Source organism: Narcine bancroftii, chromosome 3 (assembly GCF_036971445.1).
Source record: "Narcine bancroftii isolate sNarBan1 chromosome 3, sNarBan1.hap1, whole genome shotgun sequence".
Taxonomy (NCBI): Eukaryota; Metazoa; Chordata; class Chondrichthyes; order Torpediniformes; family Narcinidae; genus Narcine; species Narcine bancroftii.
The window spans coordinates 208,203,535-208,229,761 of NC_091471.1; the positions used below are offsets into that span (position 1 = coordinate 208,203,535).

The window sequence follows — 26,227 nt, forward strand, 5'->3', positions numbered from 1 at the left end:
TTACCCCCTTCAAGGGGCAGCACAGTCGGCATAGTGGGGGTGGCATGGTTAGTGTAGCAGTTAGTGCAACACCTTTACAGTGCCAGCGATCAGGACTGAGGTTCAATTCCCACGCTGTCTGTAAAGAGTTGGTACATTCTCCCTGTGTGCGTGGGTTTTCCCCGGGGACTCTGGTTTCCTCCCACCATTCGAAATGTGCAGGGGATTGTGGGTTATTTGGGTATAATTGGGCGGCATGGGCTCATAGACCAAAAAAGCGTGTTACCATGCTGTATATCTAAATTTAAAAGATTAAACATTTAAATTGAATTTGAAATCAGCACTTGTGAATGAGTTACATGGAATATGCAAAGTTTTAAAAGGCATTAAGTACCCAGGTAATTCGTATCTTACCACAGACACTGTTTTAGGTCTTTCTGCATTGAAGTTACCAACAGGAGTCTCAGCGGGGAGCAGGGGAGGACTTGAAATGTCTTCTGATGATGCTGGTGAACATGACCAGAAAGTACAGTCAACATACATTCTACAATAAAAGATCCGTTTAATGTCACATTCATTTAGAAAGCTATTTCTGTGTTAAAAGTTAAAACCAGACATACTGCCAAATTTTATTTTATGCAAATCTTCAGTAATGTCCCACATTCATAATGATTTTATTTATTTATTTGTTCAAGGGGGTACTGGTAAAACAGGAATTTTCCACAGAATTGAGCTGCCTTCTTGAACTGCTGAATGTCTAGTGGTGCTGTTAGGAAGGCAGTGATGAGGTTTGAACAAGGCAGGACCAACAACGCATCTCCAGGTCAATATGGTGGAAATTTTTGGGAGGGAAAACTGAAGGTGGTTGTGATCTTGTGAACTCTTTACCACTTTCCTTCCTGTGGTGGAGGTTGTGAGTGGTAGGTGACTGTAGAGAGGCCTGGGTCAATACCCTTTGTGGGGATGGTACACACTGCAGTCATTGTTATGGTTTAAGGAACAAATGTTCTGGATGATTATCAAGTGGCTCTTTCTTCTCAATTGTGTTGAACTTCACAGGCACTGGAGCTGCACTTACTCAGGCAAGTGGAGCGTTCCATCATGCTCCTGATGTGCCTTTTAGATAATGGAAAGCTCTTGGACTTGAGAAAGCTCTCGAGAAGGGAAGTCACTCAATGAGGTCACTCCAGTTTCTGAATTGTAGGCATGGTATTTACACAACTGGTCTAACTGAGTTTCTACTCAATGGTGCCCCAGAGAATCTTGATATTGACAGATTCAGTGATAAGTGTAATACCACTCAATGTCAAGAGGAGATGGCTAGACTTCCTCGTAAAGAAGATAATCACTAACTGGCATTTTGTGTTGCAAATATTACTTGCCATTTATGCAGCCATGGGCTTCATTTGTTGAGTTGTAAATGCGAGTGAATATTAAATGAAGCAGCTGAAGATGATTGGGTCTTGGGATGACTATGAGGAACTCCCAACATGTCCTGGCACTTGTCCTGTGACAAATATAACTAGCATCCGCTTTGTAAACTATGGCTCCCACCCTTTCACAGCCGCTGACCAGTTTTACTTGGATCCCTTAATTTAAATACTAGAATGATCTCAAGGGTGGTCATTCTTCCCTCACCTCTGGAATTCAGTTCCTCTGTGCATGTTTGAGGTAAAGCCTGTGAGGAGATCAGGAGGTGGGCCATCTCAACGAAACCCAAACTAATTAGGCAACAATTAGCTAAACTGAATTTGCCTTGCTTTGCATTTAGCTTGTATTGGAGCAAATATTTTACCCTTTTGGACCCCATAATCCCTGTTTTCAGGGACTACCAACAAGCATATATAATCTGTATCCTGGTTTTGTGGGACTACCAACAATTGCATATACTCCATGCCTCAGTTTTCTGGGACTGGTTTTATACACAATCACCAAGTGGTTTGTACTGGTGTTTGTACTGTAAAGGTTTACCCATGGATTCAGTCTGGAGTATGGTAATATATTATGAAAAGCAAAAAAATGGCTGGTCCAAAGGGTTAACATTGTTGGGTTGATGCCTGTGTTGTAACTGCATTGAGTCAGCTTGGCTGGAAGCTCAATTAGTTCTGAAGCTTTTTCTGTATCCAGTGCTCTCAGCTGTTTCTTGACATTACATGGAGTAAAATTGGCTGAGGACTAATTTCAGTGACATTGGGGATCTTTGGAAGTAGACCATCCAATTGACACAGGTGGAAAATGATGCAGGCAACTTCATATACAGAAAAACACCTGGTATTCAGGACCTATAGGGATTACAAGATGCTGGATTAATGAATTTTCCGGTTGCCTCAGATTGCGTGTTGTGAGATTGGTGAACTAACGGCGAGGTGTGCCAATTTTAAACATATGCATTTTTTCCTATCTATTTTCCATGATTTTTTTTGCCAGTTACTTGAGGCTGCTGGTTGCTTGAATTCTGGTTAACAGGGGTTTTTACTGCATTTCAAGAGCTGTTAATCTTTAAACACCATGCACCTCCCACGGAAAGGAAACAACAAGAACTTGATCTCTGACCTCAGCATTTCCCCTGCCTCCTAAACTTTTCATTCAAAAGGTACAGGAGAGGGAGAAGACATTTTTAAAAAAGTTTTGAACATGGAAACAACCCAAACAAAACTTACTTTTACTTAGTTTGTTGGGTATGCGGATCACTGTTGGTTTACGTGATATTGGTGGCTGACTGGGTATAACATCTGTGGGGGGTGCCTGGCCTCTCGGCAAAGTCTGAAAAGGATCTGTCAGGACAGAGAAAAACATGGGTTTGCATTAAATACAGATGTGTCCATTACCTTGTATGTCACTCATTAATAATCACACACATAACCACAGGCAAGGCTTTTTGAATTTAGAATACTCTAGATTAATTTTGGACAGGGGTGCAGTGCTGCAGGAGCTCACAGGAGCGCCGCTCTAGCACTTCAGGGGGCAGCTCCAGGCAACTCATGGGGAGCTCCAGCACTTGCTTGTCGCCATTTTTGGTGAGCTCCTGCACTTAAAAAATTAGCACTGGACCTGTGATTTTCAAGTAAATACTGTAAGCTTCTGGTTCAATCCAATGATAGTTAATTGTGGAAAGAATGGAAGAAGAACAAAATATAAGAAAAAGAGAATAAAATTAAGTAACAGCATGAAAAACACAGAAAGTGATAGAAAAGATGCTAAAATACTTTATTGTAACTATTGTGCAATATCTCAAATGGCTTTATTATTGTAATGTGGACAAGTCGGAGATCATTTGAAGACAGCAAGGTTAATTAATAAAGGAATATTTTGTTTCATTGGTATTGATTGCAGAATAGATACTGGCCAGAACATTTGGAGCACTGTTAGAGTTTAAGGTTTTACCTGGAGGTTGCACTCCTCAATGGTCAGGTCATTTTGGATTGCATACTCAAATACAAGTGACATTCTATTCAGATTTAGACATTATTTACTTCTATCAGATTAAGATATGCATGAATAAGATATTTTCAATTGTTAAGTTAAGTATTCTTTGATCCTAGTTTGATTTCACAAACTTCATTAACTGAGTATATGCTTTGGAATGCAATGGGTGGGGGCAGATGCCAAAGTAGAAGAGAAGGTCTGAGCCCTGCAACGCCAATCAGCAGCTGAAGGGGTTTGGGGTAGCAGCAAGGACAGGGAGAGAGCAATGGTGAGGGGAATAGATGGGGAATTGTGGGGAGATTGCCAAGTGGACAATGGGGTCAGGAAAAGGAATCTTGAAGCCATAGTGTAATAAATGCTTTAAAGATTAATGGAATTTGGTGATGCAGAACATTTCTGGTCCTGCGTGGAGTGATGATGCCTGGAGTTATGCCTGCAATTCTGCCCAATGATAATTTACCAATCTCACTCAAACCATCAAGTGGAAACAATATAGTTATTGAGTGCAAAGAATTAGGAAGAATTATCCTGGAAAATTATCACCCACCTTGAAGCAATGGGTCATAAACTTGGAAGTTTGGGAACAAAGAGATTACTTGCATGAAACCTTACATTGTAAGGAAATTATATATTCTGGACCTAAAAAAAAGCCATTCATTTAAGGGATATAATGTTAAAAACTGTCATGCATACACAAGGTTAAATCAGCATTCTAGTTACCAGGCCAGTGATCAGAATTAAATCAAGGCCGTTTTTCTACTCTAATTTTCTCATTTGGTAATATTCTTTGAAATTTAGGTTTGTGATATACCATTGGAGCGCTGCTGGAGTATTGCCATGTCAAAAGGATAGTTAAATAGAGACATCTACGTACCAACATGAAAATCATACTGGACTTTTTGAAGAATTGCAGGTTGCTGTCCAAATACAAAGAATGTTTATCTTTCTCAACCAGCAAAAACAAATCAATTGGACATTTATTCGGTGTTTGAGAAGTTGTTGTTTGAAGACCAGTTGACATATTTTCTAATATAACAACAGTGACTACAGTACCAAAGAAATTTACTTGCTCTAAAGAGTTTCAGGACATACTGAGAAAGTGAAATACTTCATGAAACAAAGGCTTCTTTCATTTACAATTCAATTGTTTAGAAATCTCAGCCACAGGAATAGGTGGGAAATAACCAGGCATCTCACAACCCTACAAAAGATCAATACAGTTTGGTTCCAAAGACACTATGAAAAATATTTAACCTCCTGAGCAGAAACAGACCGCGACTGCAAATGGAATACAATTTCAAGGATAAAAAAAATTTAACTTCACTGATCATCCATCCTATAGTTGTGTTCCTGCTATCGTCTCCCCTCAGTTCCCATCATAAAGCGAGGAAGGTCATTGGAGACACGGAGGATGAGATCAGATGATCTTTAATGAAGAATCATCTGCACAGAATAGGTGCAGTAAGTAATAGTGGAATATCATAATCCATTTTAGTTAAGAATTACAAAGCCCAAGTATCTGCTCCCCTGAGGGAAACAAGAAAAAAAACAAAACAGTATTGCCTGCTACAAGTGCTACTAGAAGTGTCCAAAAGCAGATATCAGGTGAGGGCAGGTCTAACCTATAACCATATAACCATTTACAGAGCGGAAACAGGCCACTCAAACCTCCCACTCTCTGCCAATAACCCTAATGTAGATACATTTATAAAGCAGCTTTCATCTAGTAAAACATCACAAGGAAGAATTAGCAAGTGATCAAAGAGTTGGACAAAGATTTTTGATTCAGAAGGCAGAGAGAAGTAAAAGGCTTTGGGGAAAGGGTCATGGCAGGTGAACCATGCCCATCAATGCTAAATAACTTCCAGAACTTATTGTCTGCTCTCATATGATGACTTCCACTGGCTACCAGAAGCTGCTGGAACCACAAAATTGAAAATTAACAACTTTTAAGAAATGGGCACAAACTAAAGAAACCAAAGGTTCAAATTATATTTTTTCTTATTGTATAAGCAGTGGGAACATGTATTCTAGTCTCAAAAAACTAACAAAGCTCATATTACATTACCTACTGTCACTAGAGAGGTCACATTATCTCCTGTTGGAATAGCAGGTATCACATCGTCATCAAAACTTATCAGATCTTGTGAACTTTTTGAGGATATTTGTGAAGGCAATGAATATTTGTTAGTTGAAGGTCCTTCAGCCTCCACCACTGAAGATCTCGATACAGAAGGATTAGAAGGTGCAATACGATTTTCAGTGAGATTGGGCCTTTTGGCAATTGTTGGCCTTGGTGCTGGTATGGGCATTTGATTCCTCTTAACTGAAGACTGTTGTCTTTGGGTAGACACAGAATCTGAAATTACTTCTTCCTGAAGATCTACAATGCTGCAAGTTTTATCAGTTTGCTTTGATTCAACAGAGATACTGGGCTTTGGTTTCTTGGGTGGCTCTGGTTTGGGTCCAACAGCCATGCTCCCTGTTTGTGGCTTTGGAAACAGGGCTGGCCCCTGTCTCTCTGCTGCTACAGGTTTGGCTTCAGCCTTATTACTGGATTCTCCCAAAATCCTGTCAGTCATTGACGGTTTAGGTGCTACAGTTGGCCTTCCTTGGATTATCGCAGGCTTTGGCACCAAAGTCCGTGGAGCAACCTCTGGCCTTTTGGATGGCTGTGGATTATTGGCAAAATGTTCAGAATCCATTTGTGTTTCAAATGCCTTTATCCTGGAAAGGATGCCTTGTCCACTGCTCTCTCCCATTTTGACTTGGCTAGTACAATTATCTTTGGCTATTAGATTTTGGCAGTCTTGCACAACACTGACTTTAGAGACACTTCCCTTGTCTTCTGCCTCCGAAGGTCCAATTTGTAATTCTTGACTAAGTACCCTGAGATTACCTAAGGACCTGGGCCTTGGTATGGGACGCTCCACAACATTAGAGTTTGTTTGGACACTTTGTTCCCTACTTGTATCACTTTCTATCGAAATCAAAGGTGCTTCATTTTCCTCAGGCCGAATGGGAATGAGGCATACTGCAGATCTGGAAGGTTTCACTGGAACTACAAGAAAAGAGAGATGCAAGGTAAATTGAAAACAACTGGCAAACATATATACTTTTAAAAAGAAAATTTAATTGGCATCATTGACTGGTTTTGGTATTATTCTATAATCTTTTACTGCCTATTGGATACATAACCAATGTTTCGTTGTTGTTATCTATTGTCAATGAGGTGGTAGTTGACCTCCACCGTAACAAGCTGCCATTTGTCTGATGAAGGCGCCATCACAGTTTTGTGGGAGTTGACTCAGCAACAATGAAGGGAAAGCAGGAATTACCTATGAGGTTGTTGCACTACTTGTAAGTCACCTTGGAGGTGGTTTTCCCATAAACCTGCTGTCCTAGTTCCTCACAAGGGCAAAGAATGTGGGCTTGGGAGAAGCTGCTGGATTTTGCAATGTACCTGAAAAGCAATAATACATACTGCAATACAAGACAGAGAAGGAGGGAGTGAATGTTTAGATGAATGTGTAAATGCTAACTTCTGTGCACAGGACAAGAATTGCCTGCAACCAGTGAGATTGGACTGTGAACCAAATAAGATTTTCTAATCTTAAATATACATTACACACACCCGCGCTTAGTATTAGAGGGGGGATTAAGTAGTTAGGTAGGTTAAGTAAGTAGATTAAGTAATAAGTTAGGGTTTAATTCTGTTTTCTTGTTCAATCATAATTAAAAACTACTTTTGTTTTAGTAACCCTGTGTTGTGGTGCATATCTATTTGCTGCTGGTTTTTGGGGTCCTCTGGACTTCGTAACAAATGGATGATAAATATTATAAAGCAAAGATTACCAAAAAAGTGGATTGCAAAGTACACAGCATATAGAATACAAATTGGGAATCAAAGTGGATTAAATAGGTTTCAAACCTTAATTATAACCTCTCGTTATATGAATTGGCCAATATGAATAATGATGAGATTAGAGTTCAGTGTTACCATGAAGTAAATCAAGACACAATGTTCAGAATCTGCACAGGAGCAGAACTCTGTAAATTGCTAGTAATACAGTGAAAACTGGCTGAAGATGATTAAACTACCACCATTCTGCGAAGGGTGATGGAATGCGAAATATGTATAGCATTAACTAGTGGGCCCCTTTCTTATCAGAAACCTCAAGGATGAAGCAAACTGGTTCGGACTGGCACAGTGACCTAGGGTACCCCATAGTCACCATTGCGCTTGCTTAATAAAGACATGAATATTAACTTGGATGCCCCTAAGGATGGGACTGCCTAATTAAAATAACATGCGATGTATGATGAGGGAGGGACTGTGTGGTATCTGCAGGGATGGAAGGGAAAAGGGGAAGGTTGTAAGGTATTGAAATTCCAATTGGAAGAGACTAAATGAGGGTGTGGTGATGTTGAGCGTGGGACAGTACAAAAGAGTGATGATTCTGGACCTCCGGTGAGTCTTGGGACTAAGAGATACCCTGCTCTGCAGACCCGAAATAAAGCTGAACCTGTTCTTCAAGACTTTGTCTCCATAGTGATTGTGAACACTTTATATTTCACAATACTGACCACAGGATACTCACTAATCACCCCAAAAAATAACCAGGACTGATATTTTGATAAAATGTTTAAAATTGTATAGTCATATTATTTAGGTTTAATTTTTGTGGAGATTAGAACAGCAAAAATCTGTTTTTAAGGTTTTACTTTCCCCCAGTGCCATCTTCCCCTTGTCGATTTCATTTGCTCTATTTATATTTGGACATATACTTGATGTTTTGGACATCATTATGCTAATATGATTTGGACAGGTTTGATTAGTGAGGGGATAGTATTTTAGTCCCCTCATACAGTTTCCTCATCAACAACGGAGGTATGATGTTTTATGGTTGGATGCCTGTCTGAAATACATGACATGAGCACTCAGGAGTAACCATTGTCTTAAAGAGCACCAGCTCTTGTTTGTAGCAGCATGGACCATGATGGAGGGGAACGGAGGCCTAACAGTCAGTTGGGGTGGTGGGACAGCTTCAGTTTAATCTAAGGAAGGAATACGTTTGAGAATTTAGTTGGAAATACTCCAGGTCCTCAAGTGATACAATGAAGTCACCATATTCTCTTCTCAAAGTTATTTTTCTAGCCCCTTTCACTTCTTCCCTCCCTGCCCACCTGTCACTTCCTCCTGATTCTGCTCTTGGGTTCTTGACATGTGAAACCCTGCCAGCCAGAGTCAAACACGTAAATAGGCAGCTTTATTAAAAATATTTACTGGGCAACCCAACTCCAACGAACCCCCAGAAGTAAAACACAAAAGTCTGCAGACATCGTGGTTGAAATAAAAGCACAATGCTGGAGAAACTTTACAGGTCAAACTGTGTCTTTGGCTTGGCTTCGCGGACGAAGATTTATGGAGGGGGTAAATGTCCATGTCAGCTGCAGGCTCATTTGTGGCTGACAAGTCCGATGCGGGTCAGGTAGACACGGTTGCAGCGGTTGCAGGGGAAAATTGGTTGGTTGGGGTTGGGTGTTGGGTTTTTCCTCCTTTGCCTTTTGTCAGTGAGGTGGGCTCTGCGGTCTTCTTCAAAGGAGGTTGCTGCCCGCCAAACTGTGAGGCGCCAAGATGCACGGTTTGAGGCGATATCAGGTAAATACATAACGCATAAATATATGAATAACACATCCATACATAACCAACCATTAAGATAACCTTGATGAAGGGCTCAAGCGCAAAACTTTGGTTATTTTTAAAAAAATCAAACTTTAGACATACAGTACAGTAACAGACCATTTCGGCCCACGAGTCTATGCCATCCAATTAACCTACGTTTTGAATGTTGGGAGGAAACCGGAGCCCCTGGGGAAAACCCATGCAGACATGGGGACAATGTACAAACTCCTTACAGACAGCGCGGGTTTCGAACCCTGGTCCCGATCACTGGTGCTGTAAAGGTGTTGTGCCAACCGCTAAGCCAACCATGCCACCCTTATGTATTGGTTATATATCCAATAAACTTCTGAATAGGTGGTAAAAGATTATAGCATAATACCAAAACCTGTCAACCCATTTTTGGGGTTAAAATTTACTGTTGTATCCTATTCAGGTTTATTTAATCAAATTGGTCAAAGAATGCAAATCGAATCCCTTGTATAGGTCACCATGCTGATAGGGATATTTAAACCCAAGGTGACTTTTAAAAAAAAAATTTAAAATCTGCAGGAAATTGATGGCATAATGAAAAATAAGCATAATAAGCAAGATTTTTCCTTCTTACTGCTGAAAAACCAGGGCAGTTGCTCCCGTCGGGAAAGAGATACAGGAGTATCAGAGCTAGAACCACCAGGCGGAGAAGCAGCTTCTTCCTACTGTTGAACTGCTAATACAAACCCTCTGTGACTCTACTTTTATTTGATGATAATATTTAGTTATTTTTATATTTGTATATATGTACTGTGCATATGTAATGTTTGTCTGCATGTGTGTTATGTCTGTTTTGTTGGGTTGTACTTGTACAATCAGATGATAAATAAACTTGACTTCCTTTTTTTTGGGTATTGCCACATTTATAATCAACTACGTTATCCAAAGTGTCTCCTGGTTTTGCAAGAATTTGTGCAGATAGAAGAGGTTGATTAGATTTTTGTGGTGAATCTCTGCTAAGCTGCCTGTCTCCCCTCTGGCAAGCCTTGCTGTACTAATATTGGCTGAGCATTATCTCTACCGTTAAAGACACTACCCCTGGGTATAACAGTGTATGCACCCATTGTCTTTCATTATTGTACCATAAGTTTCTGCTAATAAAAGCCATAAATATTGTTTGACTGCATCGTCTTTGTCTATTTCAATTGGCACTACAATTTTATGCCAAAATATAAAATACACTGAAGAATAAAATAACTGATCATCTCTCATTTAAGAATATATTTCACTTGTTTGTTTTCCTATATGGTAAAAGAATAAATAAAACAAAGTTCTGAAAATGACTATGCTAAAAGTTATTATAAGGAAGGCAATGGTCCGACATGCACAGCTAAGAAAGAAAGAAATGCTAGTTTCATTTCTCATTTAATTGAAATCCTAAATTCAGCTGCATGGCTGCCAAAGGAGGTTCAAGGACAATGAGATTAGATATTCAATGGAGAGCCTCCTGATGGTCAGCTGAAGTGGTACTGGAGATGACAACTCATCTTCTTTCTTATTTTTAAAACTTGATTTCAGAAGTTCAACTTTAAATATAACCTTAAATATAATCAATCTTTGAAAAATGGCCTCTAAACAGATTTTTTAAATCCAATGCAAAGCAATACTCTGAGAAGACCAGAGTGAGCACTCAATATTTTGCTTTGAGCAGCATGGTTAGTACAGTGCCAGCGATCCAGGTTTGATCCAGCGCTGTCTGTAAGGAGTTTGTACATTCTGGCCATGTCCGCGTGCTCCAGTTTCCTCCCACATTCCAAAGATGGAATCACATGGGTGTCATTGTTGTAGGTTGATTGGTCACGTGGGTAGAACCGGCTCATGGACCAGAAGGCTTTGTTCCCGTGATCTATCTCTAAATTTATTATATTAATGTCAGCTGGACTGAAATTAGAAGTGGTATACTTAACCCCTGAAATTCTTGAAAATATTAAATTATCTCGCTTTATTATGATAGTGATTCATTATGTGATAAATGTAAAATTTTTGAGGCTTCATTTGATACACATGTTTTGGACTTTCCCTAGTTTAGAAAAATTTTTGGAAAAAATTATTTTCAAACTTCATCAGTATTTTTAAGGCCAAATTAGAACCATGCCCCTTAGTTGCTCTGTTTGATTTTTCTCAAGAAGAAGAAATACTGCTGACTTCATCTTAGAAGCGAAGTTTAGCTTTTACCTCATTGATAGCTAGATGGACAATTTTGATGAAATGGAAAGTCAGCACTCCACCTACTCATGCTCAATGGTTACAGGAGATTATGTCCTTCCTAAATTTAGAAAATAAAAATCAGACATAATGTTAAAGATCTTAAGGTGAACTTTTATAAGACATGTGGCCCATTCATGGAATATTACCACAACTTAAAGAATTAGGGTGTTTGGATGTTCCTGGGCACTGTTGTCTGATCTCTGAGTGTCGTCTTTCATTTCCTGTGTATATTAAATGTGCAAGTTTGCCTTGTTTAGAGGGAGTTTGATAAACAGCGGTGCTTTTTCTTAATTCATTTTTTGTTTTTTTTATTTTGAGATATTTTGACAAAATGTTTGATTGAGAAGGGTACACACAACTTATACTATGTATGATTAAGGTATTATTTGAGAAGTATAAATTATCTGTCTTTTTCTTATATTTCAACCCATGTATTGGATCAATATGTGTTATTGAACTCAATGAAGATATTTTAAAAAGAGAAAATAGTTTAGCATTATTCCTGAAAGCAGCCATCATCCAGTTGAAAAATCCACTGCTATAACTACATGCTTCCTCATGCTGAGTAAAAATATGATTGAGTTCAGTCGTTCTTAATTTGTGCTGACAAGGAGCACACTTTGGTAAAATGCTCAGGAAGAGGTTACAGCAGATGGTCAAATGGAACATTTTGAAGATAAAAGTTCTAAATCTGTGGAAAGTGAAATAAATATAGAAGGGTTCCTCACCCCTCACTGAAACGTTCTCTCTTAAACTTGCAAAATCAGCGTCAGCACTCCGAGTCTCAAGGATTTCAGTGTCCTGGTTAAAATCAGTCTGTGTTGATATGGTAGCGGTTGAATTCCTGAGGGCAGGAGGGGTGTGCACAGGCTGTTGGCTAATTTCTCGGATCACCTGGTCGTACGATGGCGGAGGCTGTAATCGAATATTTAGAAAATGAACAATTAGACAACAACACCCTGTAAGATCAATTTTTCAAATGGGTTCACCCATTTTTGTAGGTGAACTAATTTCTTACTTCTGCTGTGGCAGGCTCATCAATGCTCCAGAGAGTCCGAGAATATGAAGGGCACAGCCCAACAGGAGCTGCACAATTCCCTGGGACACCAGGATACCAAGGGCTCGGTCCTATGGGTTCCGCAGATAAGACTGTAATGGCTGGGCGCCTGAGCAAACATAGAAAGCATATATCATTGACTCAGAAATATAACACTTGTTGACATTTAACCCAAGGTAGGAGTGGAACCACCAAAAAAATCACCCGATGGTTGAACTAGAGTTAAAAAAACCTTTCTTATTTACAAAAATGGAATTAGTTGTTAAAAAAAAATTCACTGAGAATACCATAAAATTCACAATTATATACTTTTTAAAAAAAAAATTTCTCACACTGTAAGTCATATCAACCAAAATATGTACAAACGTTTCTTATTAAATATACACAGTGTCATTTCCCCCCCCTTTCATCCCCCCCTCCCTCCCTCACTCACTCCTTCCCACCCCCCTCCAAAACCTATAAATATTCAACATTTATAAAACCATAAAACAATGACTTCCCACAAGAGAAAAGCAAACAAGAAATATGTGTCATCTACTTTTACACACTAAATCAAATCATTTCATCTTCTTATCATTTTAGGGGGTGGAGTTCCCAGCCAAGCTCTCTCTGTTATGTTCCATGTGTGGCTTCCAAATTTGTTCAATGTAACTTTATTTTTTAAATTATATGTTATTTTTTCCAGTGGAATACATTTATTCATTTCCATGTACCATTGCTGTATTCTCAGATTGTCTTCCATTTTCCAAGTTGACATTATACATTTTTTTGCTTCTGCTAAGGCTACCATAATGAATCTTTTTTGCGCTTTATCCAATTTGAGGCCTAATTCTTTACTTCTTATGTTACTTAAAAGAAAGATCTCTGGGTTTTTTGGTATGTTATTATTTGTGATTTTATTTAGTAAATTATTTAGTTCTTCCCAAAACGTATTCACTTTTGTACATGCCCAAATTGCATGGATTGTTGTTCCCATTTCGTTTTTACACCGGAAACACCTATCTGATATTGTTGATTCCCATTCCTTTAATTTTCGAAGAGTAATATATGACCTGTGTAACCAATTATACTGTATCATGCATAACCTTGTGTTTATTGTATTCTTCATAGTTCCAGAACATAACTTTTCCCATGTTTCATTCTCTATTTTTATATTTAAGTCCTTTTCCCACTTTTGTTTGGGTTTATAGCTTGTTTCATCATTTTCCTTACCTTGCAGCTTAATATTTGTCATAAATCTTTTAATTTATCATGGTATCTGTAATCACATATTCAAAGCTGCTTCCTTCTGATAATCTCAATCTGTTTCCTAATTTTTTCTTTAAATAAGCTTTCAGTTGATGATATGCAAACATTGTACCGTGAGTTATTCCATATTTGTCCTTCAACTGTTCAAATGTTAATAAATTATTTCCCAAAAAACAATTCTCTTTTCTCTTGATTCCCATTCTCTAAAGGAAAGGTTATCTATTGTGAAAGGGATTAGTGGATTTTGTGTCAATAACAATTTTGGTATTTGGTCATTCATTTTTTTCCTTTCTACGTGAATCTTCTTCCATATATTAAGTAAATGATGCAATACTGGTGAGCTATTATATTTCACCAGCTTTTCATCCCACTTATACAGTATATGTTCCGGTACCTTCTCTCCTATTTTATCTAGTTCGATCTTAGTCCAGTCTGGTTTTTCTTTCGTCTGGTAAAAATCTGACAAATACCTTAATTGTGCGGCTCTATAATAGTTTCTGAAATTTGGTAACTGCAAACCACCTTGGTTATACCTCTCTGTTAATTTATCTAGTGCTACCCTCAGTTTCCCCCCTTTCCACAAGAATTTCCTTATTATTCTCTTTAGTTCAACAAAGAATTTCTCTGAGAAGGGAATTGGTAACGCTTGAAATAAGTATTGTATCGTTGGGAACACATTCATTTTAATGCAGTTCACCCTCCCTGTCAACATTAGTGATAATTCTTGTCAATGTTCTAAGACTTCCTGTAAATTCTTTATTAATGGCTGATAATTTAGTTTGTTCGGAGGCTTAAGTTATTGTCTAAATTGATACCTAGGTATCGGATTGCTTGTGTTTGCCATTTAAATGGTGATTCTTTTTTAAATTTTGTATAATCCGCAATAGTCATTGGCATCGCTTCACTTTTATTTGCGTTGACCTTGTACCCTGAAATTTCTCCACATTCCTTCAATTTCTTAAGTAGTTCTTTTATTGATATCTCTGATTCTGTTAGGTATACTATGATGTCATCTGCAAATAAACTGATTTTATACTCCTTCTCCTTTATTTTTATCCCTTTTATTTTATTTTCTATTCTTATCAGCTCTTCCCAATGGTTCTATTGCTAAGGCGAACAGTGATGGGGATAATGGACATCCCTGCTTTGTTGATCTACATAATTTGAATTGGTTCGATACATTGCCAACAGTCCATTATATAATGCTTTAATCCAATTAATAATATATTTTTCTGGCAGACTGAACTTCCGTAATACTTTAAATAAATAGTTCCCTGTCAAAGGCTTTTTCTGCATCCAAGACAACAGCCACCATTGGTTTTTTATTTTCTTGAGCAACATGAATTAAGTTAATAAGTTTACAGACATTGTCCGCTGTTCGTCTTTTCTTGATAAATCCAGTTTCATCTTGTTTTTACTATTTTTGGTACACAGTCGGCCAATCTGTTTACTAATAATTTTGATATTATCTTATAATCTGAGTTAAGTAGGAATATTGGTCTATATGATGCTGGTGTTAATGGATCCTTCCCCGTCTTTGGTATTACTGTAATTATTGCCATCTTACATGAGTCTGTTTCTTCTACCTGATTCATTACTTCCAGGAGAGGAGGAATTAATAACTCTTTAAATGTTTTATAAAATTCTATTGGAAATCCATCCTCTTCTGGTGTTTTATTGTTCGGTAGCTTTTTCAATATATCCTGCACTTCCTCTATTTCAAATGGTTTTATCAGTTTGTTTTGTTCCTCTTCTTGCAATTTCAGCAATTCAATTTTAGCTAAAAACTCTTCTATTTTATCATTTTTCCCCTCATTCTCAGTTTGGTATAATTGTTCATAAAATTCCTTAAAGTTTTCATTAATCTCTGTTGGGCTATATGTGATTTGTTGTCCTTTCTCCTTGATGCCAATACGTTTTTTTTTAGCTTGTTCTCTTTTAAGTTGCCAGGCCAATATTTTGTGAGTTTTTTCTCACAATTCGTAATACTTTTGCTTTGTTTTCATTATGTTCTTCTCCACCTTGTACGTTTGTAATGTTTCATATTTTATTTTTTTGTCCGCCATTCTCTTTTTCTTTATATCGTCCCTTTTCTATACTTGCTATCTCCCTTTCCAGCTGTTCTATTTCCCAATTGTAATCCTTTTTCATCTTAGTTACATAACTTATTATCTGTCCTCTAATGAAGGCTTTCATTACATCCCATAATATAAATTTATCTTTAACCGATTCTATGTTTATTTCAAAATATGTTTTAATTTGACGTTCAATAAACTCTCTAAATTCCTCTCTTTTAAGTAGCATGGGATTTAACCTCCATCTATATGTTCTTGGTGGGATGTCCTCCAGTTCTATTGCCAATAGTAGGGGTGAATGATCTGAAAGTAGTCGAGCTTTATATTCAGTTTTCCTGACTCTCCCTTGAATATGTGCTGACAAGAAAGACATATCTATCCTTGAGTATGTTCTAATGCCTACTCGAATAGGATGAATATTCCTCTTCTTTTGGGTGCTGCCTCCTCCATATATCCATAAGTTTCATTTCCTGCATTGTTTTAACCATAAATTTGGCTAACTTATTCTTTTTGCTTGTCTTTTGGCCAGTTTTATCCAACATTGGATCCAAATTAATGTTAAAATCCCCTCCTATCAATGTATTTCCTTGCGTGTCTGCAATCTTCAAAAAAATATCTTGCATAAACTTTTGATCCTCATTGTTAGGTGCATATACATTGAGCAAATTCCAAAATTCTGAATATATCTGACACTTTATCATTACATACCTCCTTGCTGGATCTGTTATTTCCTCTTCTATCTTGATTGGTATATTTTTGTTAACTAATATTGCTACACCTCTAGGTTTTGAATTATATGATGCTGCCACTACGTGTCCTACCTAGTCTCTCTTCAACTTATTATGTTCCTCTTCGGTTAGATGCGTTTCCTGCACAAATGCTATATCTATTTTTTTCTTTTTTCAGTAAATTTAGTAGCTTCTTTTTTTAAATTTGGTTATGTATTCCATTAATGTTTATAGTCATATAGTTCAATGTGGCCATCTTATATCTTGTTTACATCTCTTTTCCACCTTCTCACTATCTCCATCTCCCTTTTTCCCATTTTCGTCTTTTACGTTTCCCTTTTTAATCTCAATGTATGACATGAAATACTCTGACAATCCCCACACCCAATAACACCTTAACCCAAAATGAACCCCCCCCCCCTCTCTGAGTTGCCCCTTTCCCCTTGCCGGGCAACCATAACTCCCCTTTCCATTTGGTTTGCAATCTTGCTCGCAAGAGTCAACTGATTTCACAGTGACATTTATTCTCTCCCCCCCAGCCCCCTCCAGAAAACACTTTTTTTAGACATAAAACAAAGCTCTCTCTTTTCTTCTTTTCCTCCCCTTCTTCCTTCCTTCCCTTCTCTTTACCATCTTCAGTTCTTTACATATATATTATTTTTACTTTATAATATTACATCTTTATATATACTTTATTGCCAGTCTTCTTTCTTATTACATCTCTTCATCTCTTCTTCTGTCCTGCAAACGTTCTGCAAATTCTTGTGCTTTCTCCGGATCCGAAAATAGCCTGTTTTGTACTTTAAGTAATGCTGGATGTCTTAATATGAATTTGTAATCTTTTTTCCATAAAATCATTTTCACCGTATTAAATTCCTTCTTCTTCTTTAAGAGTTCAAAGCTTATGTCCAGGTAGAAAAATATTTTTTGACCCTTGTATTCCAATGGCTTATTATCTTGTCTAACTTTATTTCTTGCCCGCTCCAGTATATTTTCTCTTGTCATATATCTTTTTTTCTAAGATGGATCTCGGTCTTTGATGTGTCTGCGGCTTCAATACTAGTGCTCTGTGTGCCCTTTCTATTTCCATTTCTTCATGCAATTCTGTCATTCCCAACACCTTCGGGATCCACTCTTTTATAAATTCCTTCATGTCTGGGCCTTCTTCATCATCCTTCAGGCCCACTATTTTTATGTTGTTTCGCCTACTATAGTTTTCCAACATATCAATTTTCTGAGATAACTCTTGTGTCTCTTTAATTTTTTTGTCACTTTCTTCCAATTTTTCTCTTAAATCATTTCATTCCATTTCTATAGCAGTTTCCCGTTCTTCCATATTTTCTATTCTTTTCCCTATTTCTGTCATGACCCATTCTAGAATTTGCATTTTGTCTTCTGCTCTTTTCATTTTTCTTTAAATGCATTAATGATAACCATTCTTTTAATGATCTCATTTGCTCTTCAAAAAAAGCTTTATCTATATTTTGTCCATCTGTTTTACCTTCTATTTCTCTGTGAAGGTCTTGATCTTCTTCTTCCTCTCCTTCTGTATTTGTGTCTGTGTTTTTGTCTTCTTCTTCTCTTCTTTGTATCAGTGTTTCTTCTGCTTTTCCTGATGAATTACTTCCATGACTTTGTCTGTCCTCCTCTTGCTGTTGGGCCTCCAGTCGTGTGTCGTCTCTCTGATGGGCCTCCTTCTGTTGCTCATCCTGTTGCCGTTCACCCTCGATCCTCTCCTCGCCACTGTTATGACCCTGCAGCTGAGTGTCCTGATTACGGGCATCCCTCAGCTGGTTGTGTTGCAGCTGCCAGCTCCTCAGCTGAGTCCCCCTCCTGTCGGTGTTCTCTTCATTTTTTGATTGCGCACTGCGCACTTTTGTTTGGCTCTGAGAGCCATTTTTGCAGTCCACCAGTTGGGGGGGTCGCAACTTCGCAGGGCACTCACCAGCCTCGGCGATCAGCTACTCTTCATCACCTTAGTTCCCTGCTGCTATGTGCAGGTAAGGCCTTCTTCTTTCTTCTCCGGTGTTTTTTCTTCTTTTCCCATTTTTACTGTCTCTTTCTTGTAACTTTATCTTCTGTTTCCTTTGTTTTATTTTCATTGAATTCTGTCTTTTATAAACTGTTTTTCTTTTTTTCCTGGAGAGCGCTGATTCAACCTGACCGGCCACTACTCCATCACGTGACTTCTTCCACAATTATATACTTGAGCTCAACCAACTCATCTCATTGAGGATGGTTTTACGGCACAGTAACATGAATCTGGGCCCCAAATCAGCTGAGGTTTCAATTCTGATCCAGATTCCTCGAACAGAATGAGAAAAGTGTTCAACTGACAAGCACAGGTTGCCAGTGATTTAGATGACTTGACTTCTGCTAGGGCTATCCCATCATACAGATGGAAAGAATTCTCGATCCTACATACACAAGGTGAAATTTACCATTTGCCACAATTGGCTCAATATATTCCAGACAAGACTTTTATAAAATGTATATATAAATACGAAGCTGCAACTTGATTAGTTTGAAATGTGAAATTTAAAAAAAAACAGAAAAGTGCTGGAAATGCTCAGCAAGTCAGCTTCATGGCTTGTAATTGATATTGAACACAAACTTATCATGAGGTGGTGATACTAACTAAGAAAGGGAAGGTAGGTGACCAATAGGGACTGTATCAAATTAAGAAGAGGGTGAACATTGGTAGCAAAGGTGATGAAAATGAAGTTCCATATGACATCAGGAAGCAGCACCTCTACAATCCTCATTGTACCAGAAAAATAAGGTGAGGCATGAGTCTGTGTAGGGCTGAAACAAGGGCAGTTCTGTGTTTCCCACAAAGAGACAGGCATTGCTTGATCCAGGCCTGTTCCCTTTGCTGAACTTGGAAGAAGCGAGTGGAATGAACAAAAATGTTGTTCATTGTAAGAAAGAGGTCAGGTCCCTCTCACTCACTTTAAATGGCTGTCTGATTTGATGATTTGTTTGTCTTTAGAAAAAATTAGATGTTCCACCTCTGTAATGAATGTCAACTTTATTTCTTTATGGGGCTATTTCTTTATTTCCCAAATTTGTACACTTAACTAATTTTTGATTCTTGACCTCATTGTTTTTTTTTCATTATGAGATAGAAGATGATGTATTTTGCCAACAGCCTCTGTAGGTAAAAGATCGAATTTGTAGATTAGCCAGTTTCTTTCTTTTCTTTTTGCGTGTACTCTTTTTTTAAATATAATGTAGGTTTTGTCATTACTGATATTAGTATCATATAAATTTGATTATTGTTCTATTCATATGAAATTAATAAAAATATTGAAAAAGAAGAGGTCAGGCAGGCAAATTTAAAGAAAGTTGATTTGATCCCACTGAATACACATTATTAGCTACAGTACTGAAGAAAAATGTGGTCTTCTACTCGGGGTCTGGAAATTTGGAAGGATTCCTATCAAGACTTTTTCTGCCAGTAAGAGTAATCTGTCAGAAATCTGGATTCGGGTCAACCACCAGGCTTCCGAGCCATAGAATCCTTGTGCCCCTGGCAGATAAAACAGAACGAAGATGCGAATTTTAAGTAGACATACCTCCTTTCTCTCCGCAGTTCACTCTGTGATGATGTGCGACTTGATGCTATGTAAGAAAATCAGGAGCAAAGAGTGTGAGTCGGACTAAGAGAAATATTACTTTGTTGCTATAGCTGGGATATGTTCATGGAAAAATTCATTCCATCAACAGTAATTGCATAGCAGAAACAAATAATCACAGTGATTTATTTTGGCAAGATGGAGATGCACCATTTCATTAGCATCAACTTGGATTTAATTATTTTTAGATTTCCACAACTCATGCTTCTTATGCAGACCCAATCATTCATTCCTTAGTACTGGAAATACACATGATTCGCTGCATCTACTAAATAATGATCCACCATTTTTTTATGTGGTCAAATTTTATACAAGAGAGCTTTATTTTATTTACCTCATTCTGCAAAGGGGTATCAGAAGTTTTATTAAAATGCTAGTAACCAAATATGTGCCTAAAAGGTGCACTAGGAGGAGGAGGTTGCGTTAGAGAGTTCCATCTACAGTAGAATACATTCCTTTCCTACTGAAAGGAGCAAGCAGAGAGGTAACATGGGTGCAAGTGAAATTGGCACTAAATTGAAATTGTATAAGATATAGATGAGAAACGCTGGAAGAGAAACCATCGACATTCGGTGACCCAGGTTGGGTGGGGTGTGGAGGAATTCTCTTTTGCTTCTCTTTCTCTGGCTGGGCAATTTTCACTGAGAGCAAATCTTTGTTGGCCTTAGGGTAGATGAAAGGAAATTTTGTGTGATATCTCATTTTCTGTTTTATTGCACGTCAGTAAAAATTTTGAATAATCATGAATGTCAGGCAGCACAGTTAGGATAGTGGTTATTACCACACTATTTCAGTGCCAGTGACCCAGGTTCAAATCCGCTGCTGTAATGAAATTTGTATGTTCCCCATGACCGCGTGGGTTTCCTCCAGGTTCTCCAATTTCCTTCCATGTCCCAAAGACGTACAGTTCAATAAGTTAATTAGTCACACAGGGTCGCTCGGGCTCATGGGCTGGAAGGGCCTGTAACCACACTGCATCTCCAAGTTAAATTAAAAATAGATAAGATATATTACAGACAGTACAGCTAGTTCAGAGGTCAGGAGCTTAGCTTTCTACTGGTGATTCCACAGCAATGAAACAGTGAGGCCACTTTCCACATCTTCTGTCCTATCATCTCTGGCCCCTCCCCAGCTTCTTGCTGCCTTGATATGCAGGTGCCTAACCTTTTCTCCGGGATCATTGGGACCAGAAACCTGCTGTTGCTCAGAATATTCCAGATTTCAGAATCATTTTAATTTCAGTCCCTTTAAGCAAATCCTCGTCCCTAGTCCCCGCTATCCGTACCACCCCCAGCTGTTTGTTCACCGCCGTCCATGGCCATCCGTCCCCCATTCCCCCCACCCCCCCTTCTTCCTTCCCCCCCGCACCCAGCCCCAGATGTCCATCTGTTTCCCCCCCGCCCCCCACCAAGGGCTGGTGCCAGACTATTCTGCACCCGAGGCCGGGCTGAGCTGGAGAATTCTAACTGGGATGGGAGGGAGGTGATGACTGGGCTGAGCGGTGGTTTGATGTGCGGTGTACAGGCTCTTGACCAGCGCGTTGGTCAGTTAGAGGTCAGAGACAATGGGGTGGCCCAGGAGCTTGGCTAAAAAGGCAGCCAGCGTCGCTTGTTCGGAGCTGGCAGCCAAGCAGGACAGAAGGCGAGACACGAGGTGCAGGGCGACAGGAGGTGCAGGCCATCAGGGTAGTAGAGCCCAGCGCCAGTGGCTTTCAGGCACTCCATCGGCTTGTTGGGCCGGCCTTCAGGCATATTCTGTCATGGCCCCCATCCCATCTAACCCCCGACGTGGCAGCAGGGGGGCAGTGCTGCTGAGCCTGGAGCTTATAGAGTGCCACACTGGAATGCAGCAACGGCTCAATACAGGAGCAATGTCCGTCTTCGTTACCTATAATAACCCACACAGCTAGAACTGCTCTGGCGCTGGCAGAGCGGACCCAGCTGTGTGGGGGATTATGGGGAAGGAAGACGGCCATTGCTCTCGCATTGAGCCAGCTGCCCCCTGCTTCCCTCTCATCGGGTGCTGGGGCTGAGAGACACCTTTCCACCGAAGGTAAGAGAGAGTGCCCATGAGGATGGGAACTGGGGATGGGCGGGGGTCTCCCTCTGAAAATGGAGAATTTATTACAGGATATTAACATTACTTATGTATAATGTCACCTATTGGAGGATGTCGGTGCTCGGAATCCTGGATAAAAGGTTAGGCACCTGTATATAATTTTACTCTTTTTTTGAAAATTTTATTTAAAAGTTTTCCAAACATGTAATAATATCTGAGTACAAAATATAACAATCAAATATTAACATCCAATATATTATATGATGATATAAATCCCAACACCCCAAACCTCCACTAAACTAACACAAATGAAGAAAGAAAAAAAGAGAAAGGAAAAGTGAAAAAGTAAGAAAATGTTAGAAGGGAAAAGTAAGAAACTAGAACAGAAACCTGGTTGTCGCAAGTTCCCCCTTACTACACGGAATTAATCATTTTTAACATAATATTTCAAGGAGGTTAATGAAGTTTTAGGCTCAAAGGTCTATATATTAATTCCCTCAATTCCTTATCTTAGTTTTGATAAAGGGTTCAGACCCAAAATGTTGGCTGACGATTTTTACCCATGGATGTTACCTGGCCTGCTGAGTTCCTCCAGCAATTTTTTCCTCTTGTTTTTAAGAGTGCTAACTACTTAAAGGGTTAAATGGCATTTGAACGACCAGAGAGTTACACAAGAGTGTCCAGCTTTTGATTTCTGCATTTTGGCTGGGTTTTCATGTCTACACGGAACATCTGCAAAGGTGTTTCTCTTCCAGTTACAGAGCCTGAGACTTTGCCCTCCAAAAGATGAAATGCAGAGTTTGTCCTTTGTTACATCAGAGTTTATTTGATCATTTGTTTTAGTGACCATTTTGTTTGGTCCTTGTTGGGACCACACCAAAGCTTCGCACCCATCATTATGTGCTGACTGCAATTATCAGGGTTAATTTAGTAATGTATTCAGCTTCGTCATAAATGCCTTCAGCTACTGTGCTCTGTTAGGCAAACTATAGTAGAAGATTCTGTTTACTTACTTCTTTTGATGGCTGCTCTTATTGTAGATAATGGTCCATGGCTGTTTGGAAAAACAAATGATTAGTCACTAGGAAATGTGAATCACTTATTTAAATTGCATCATTGATTTTTTTATATACAGTAAAACCCCTGTTATCTGGAGTTCAAGCAACCTGCAGCCTCAAACAACCAACAAAAAAAATCTCAGAAAGTAAACAAGTAAAAAATACAGAAGTTTAAAACTGGCATACTTCACCGTTAGTTCATCAATCATGCAACACATAATCTCAAGCAACCGGAAAATTCACTTAACTGATATTTACCAATCCCCATAGGTGCCGAATACTCTGTGTGTGTGTGTGTGTGTGTGTGTGTGTGTGTGTGTGTGTGTGTGTGTGTGTGTGTGTGTGTGTGTGAGTGAGACTGTCCCTTTAAGAGAACAGATTTAACAACCTGCTTGTAGGATTTGAAGTGACTGTGAAACCAGCAGCAAGTTTTGAACATCAAGTTCCTTTTACTGGATACATTTGCAGAATCAACACAAAAGCCCTGGAAAAGCCATGTGCAAAGACTTTGTGACCAGCTTTTTAAAAAGACAGTGCATTGTTTGTTCAAGAGGCCATTTTAAGGAAGCACCACAAGAGTAACGAGCTCTTCAACCTCCTTTGTGGGATTGAGAAATCCATTTGGTCTCATTGTATGGTTAAACAAATTGTCAAAGGGAAGAGAGACCACTTCAACTGGCCCATGAAAAGGGTTTTAAAGTTGCAGAAGAAATATTGCACTTTGCCACCACTGACCCACGAGAAGGGTTATAATTGCAGAAGAAGGCACTCATCTAAAATGGCCATTTCTCTGAATCACCTCCACAAGGGTGTCATGACTAATCAACATTCTGCTACCCCTGGTCTCTTTCACCCACTTCAGGAACTGCTAACTTCATCTTAAAACCTGCGTGCCTCATCTATCTTAAAGCCTATGTGTCACATCAATTTCAAACCTATGTGTCATCACTAAATTTCTGAAACTGAATTTTGATCTGCCTTCTGAGATATTGAGCTTTAGTGGCTTGGGGTGTTCCACACATACCAATATATATCCGCATAGTTAGAGTTTGTTAGATAATTGTATTATTTAAATTTTGTTAAGTTTAGATAAGTTAGTTAAATTAGAGTAGGCGTTATATAATTTGTTGTGGCTTTCTTGCCTACTGTAAATAAGGCCAGGTTTACAGAGTTTTCTGGGAGCTTCAGCACTGTTTATTCATTGTTTCACGGTCCGCATGCGAGGTTCTGCATCCACCATTACACAGGCATATCATAGGCTGCCAGCCTCACTCTGGTTTCAGTGTCCCAATGTTTCAACATAAAAGCCCCCGGGCACACTTCCAGTGGTTTCAAAATAAAAGACCTGCTAAAAGTAGCATTAAACATTACATCTCCCTTCAACAACAAAAATGTCCTGGTACAATCTTCTTGTGCAGAACAACCCCTATTTTTTCAATAGGTAAGTGTAACAAATCACATAGTATGTAGTATACAAGTCACAATGCAGGTAAATGCAACAGGTCACATAACTGCTTTTCTTTTCATAGGGCAGTGTTCTTTGTACACCCTTTCAGTCATTTATAAGTCAAGGACTTGCCTTGGCTTAATGGCACGACCATACCTTGTGTGGGGATATGGCCCAAAGTGATCTGGTTTGCACACTGAATCCCCTGGTTCGCCTTGTCCTGTGATCAGGTCGTCACCTGGTCCAGTGATCAGTTGTCCTCGCTGATCTCAGGCTTCTGTAGGTCAGGTGTGGGCTTATCATCTCGGGTGTCGAGAAGGTGCCGTCGGTTGCGCCTGAAGGTATGTCCATCGCTGGTTTCGATATGGTAGCTTCGTGGGTTTCTGCGGTTTGGATGACTGTTGCTGGTTTCCACGTACCATCTTCCTGCTGGAAGCAGATATGTGCTCTGGCATGTAGTGTTGACAGTGGCCAAGCAGACTTGTCGTACTACTGTTTCTGGCGTCACTGGCAGTTCTCTCTCCTTGCCTGCACTGTTCCCTGAGGGGCTATCTGAGGTTGTAACTGTAGTTTTGTCGTTGTTAAGATAGAGTGCAGCCTACGGCTCATCAGGATTTGGCCTGGAGATTTGGGGCCGTCGACCGGTGCTTTCCTATACTCCAGCAGGTTGAGGTATGGGTCTTTCTTGTCCTCTATGGCCTTTGTGAGGATCCACTTTGCGGTTTGGATAGTCTTTTCGGCTAGCCTGTTGCTCTGGGAATAAGGCAGGCTTGAAGTAACATGCTGGAAACCCCAGGACTCTGCAAACTGATGGAATTCCTGTGAGTTGTAACATGGCCCGTTGTCGCTAACTACCTTTTTTGGTATGCCATATCTAGCAAACACTGTTTACATTTTGAGGATTACAGCAGCTGAGGTGATGCAATGTAGGCGCTCGTTTTCAAAGTATCTACTGAGGTAGTCACATATGACGATGTAGTTCTCAGAGGTCCAGGCAAATAGATCTGTTGCTACATCCTGCCATGGGTTCTCTGGAATCACCTGTGAGAGCACGGGTTCCTTGGTGTTGGTGTTGGGGTGTGTTTGGCATATATCACACTTCATTACTGTTTCCTCTATCTGTTGACTTATGCCTGGTCAAAACATATGTCCCTAGCCCTGTGTTTGCTTTTCTCCACTCCAAAATGTAGCATGTCTGTTCTGAGCTTCCGTGGAATAATGATCTTCTCACCCTTCAGAAGGATTCCATCGGTCTCTGTGATCTCGTCACAGTGGTTCCAGTATTCGTTGATTTGTGGGTGACACCTTTACCTCATCTCTGGCCAGCCTGACTGAATGATCTGCTTGAGGGTAGACAGTTGCTTGTCCTGAGCTATGACTGTCTTGATGTCACCTAGTCAGGTCTGCACTCACAGGAGCTGCACTGATGACAGTGTGTACCTGGGTCTCCATAGCCTCAGATAGTGAACTGTCCTCATCATCTATGGATCTCTTTGCCCGGTCTGTGGATGAGTGTTATGCTGTATTTCTGCAGCGCGAGTATCATGCGCTGTAGACATGGTGATGCAAGGGCTAGTGGCTTGCTGAGT

General features: G+C 39.4%; 1 protein-coding gene across 9 annotated transcripts in view; it reads right to left on the reverse strand.

The window, feature by feature from the left end:
• The window catches only part of sh3d19 (SH3 domain containing 19), a 255,194-nt gene that overhangs the window by 55,083 nt on the left and 173,884 nt on the right, over window positions 1-26,227 (reverse strand). For all 9 annotated transcript variants that reach the window (XM_069926446.1, XM_069926443.1, XM_069926440.1 and 6 more), the window contains 7 exons: window positions 23,147-23,187; window positions 20,016-20,061; window positions 12,348-12,495; window positions 12,058-12,244; window positions 5,474-6,466; window positions 2,640-2,753; window positions 394-485 (listed from right to left, as the gene is read on the reverse strand). In XM_069926446.1, coding sequence (XP_069782547.1) covers window positions 394-485; window positions 2,640-2,753; window positions 5,474-6,466; window positions 12,058-12,244; window positions 12,348-12,495; window positions 20,016-20,061; window positions 23,147-23,187 — 1,621 coding nt within the window. The remainder of the gene's footprint in view (window positions 1-393; window positions 486-2,639; window positions 2,754-5,473; window positions 6,467-12,057; window positions 12,245-12,347; window positions 12,496-20,015; window positions 20,062-23,146; window positions 23,188-26,227) is intronic.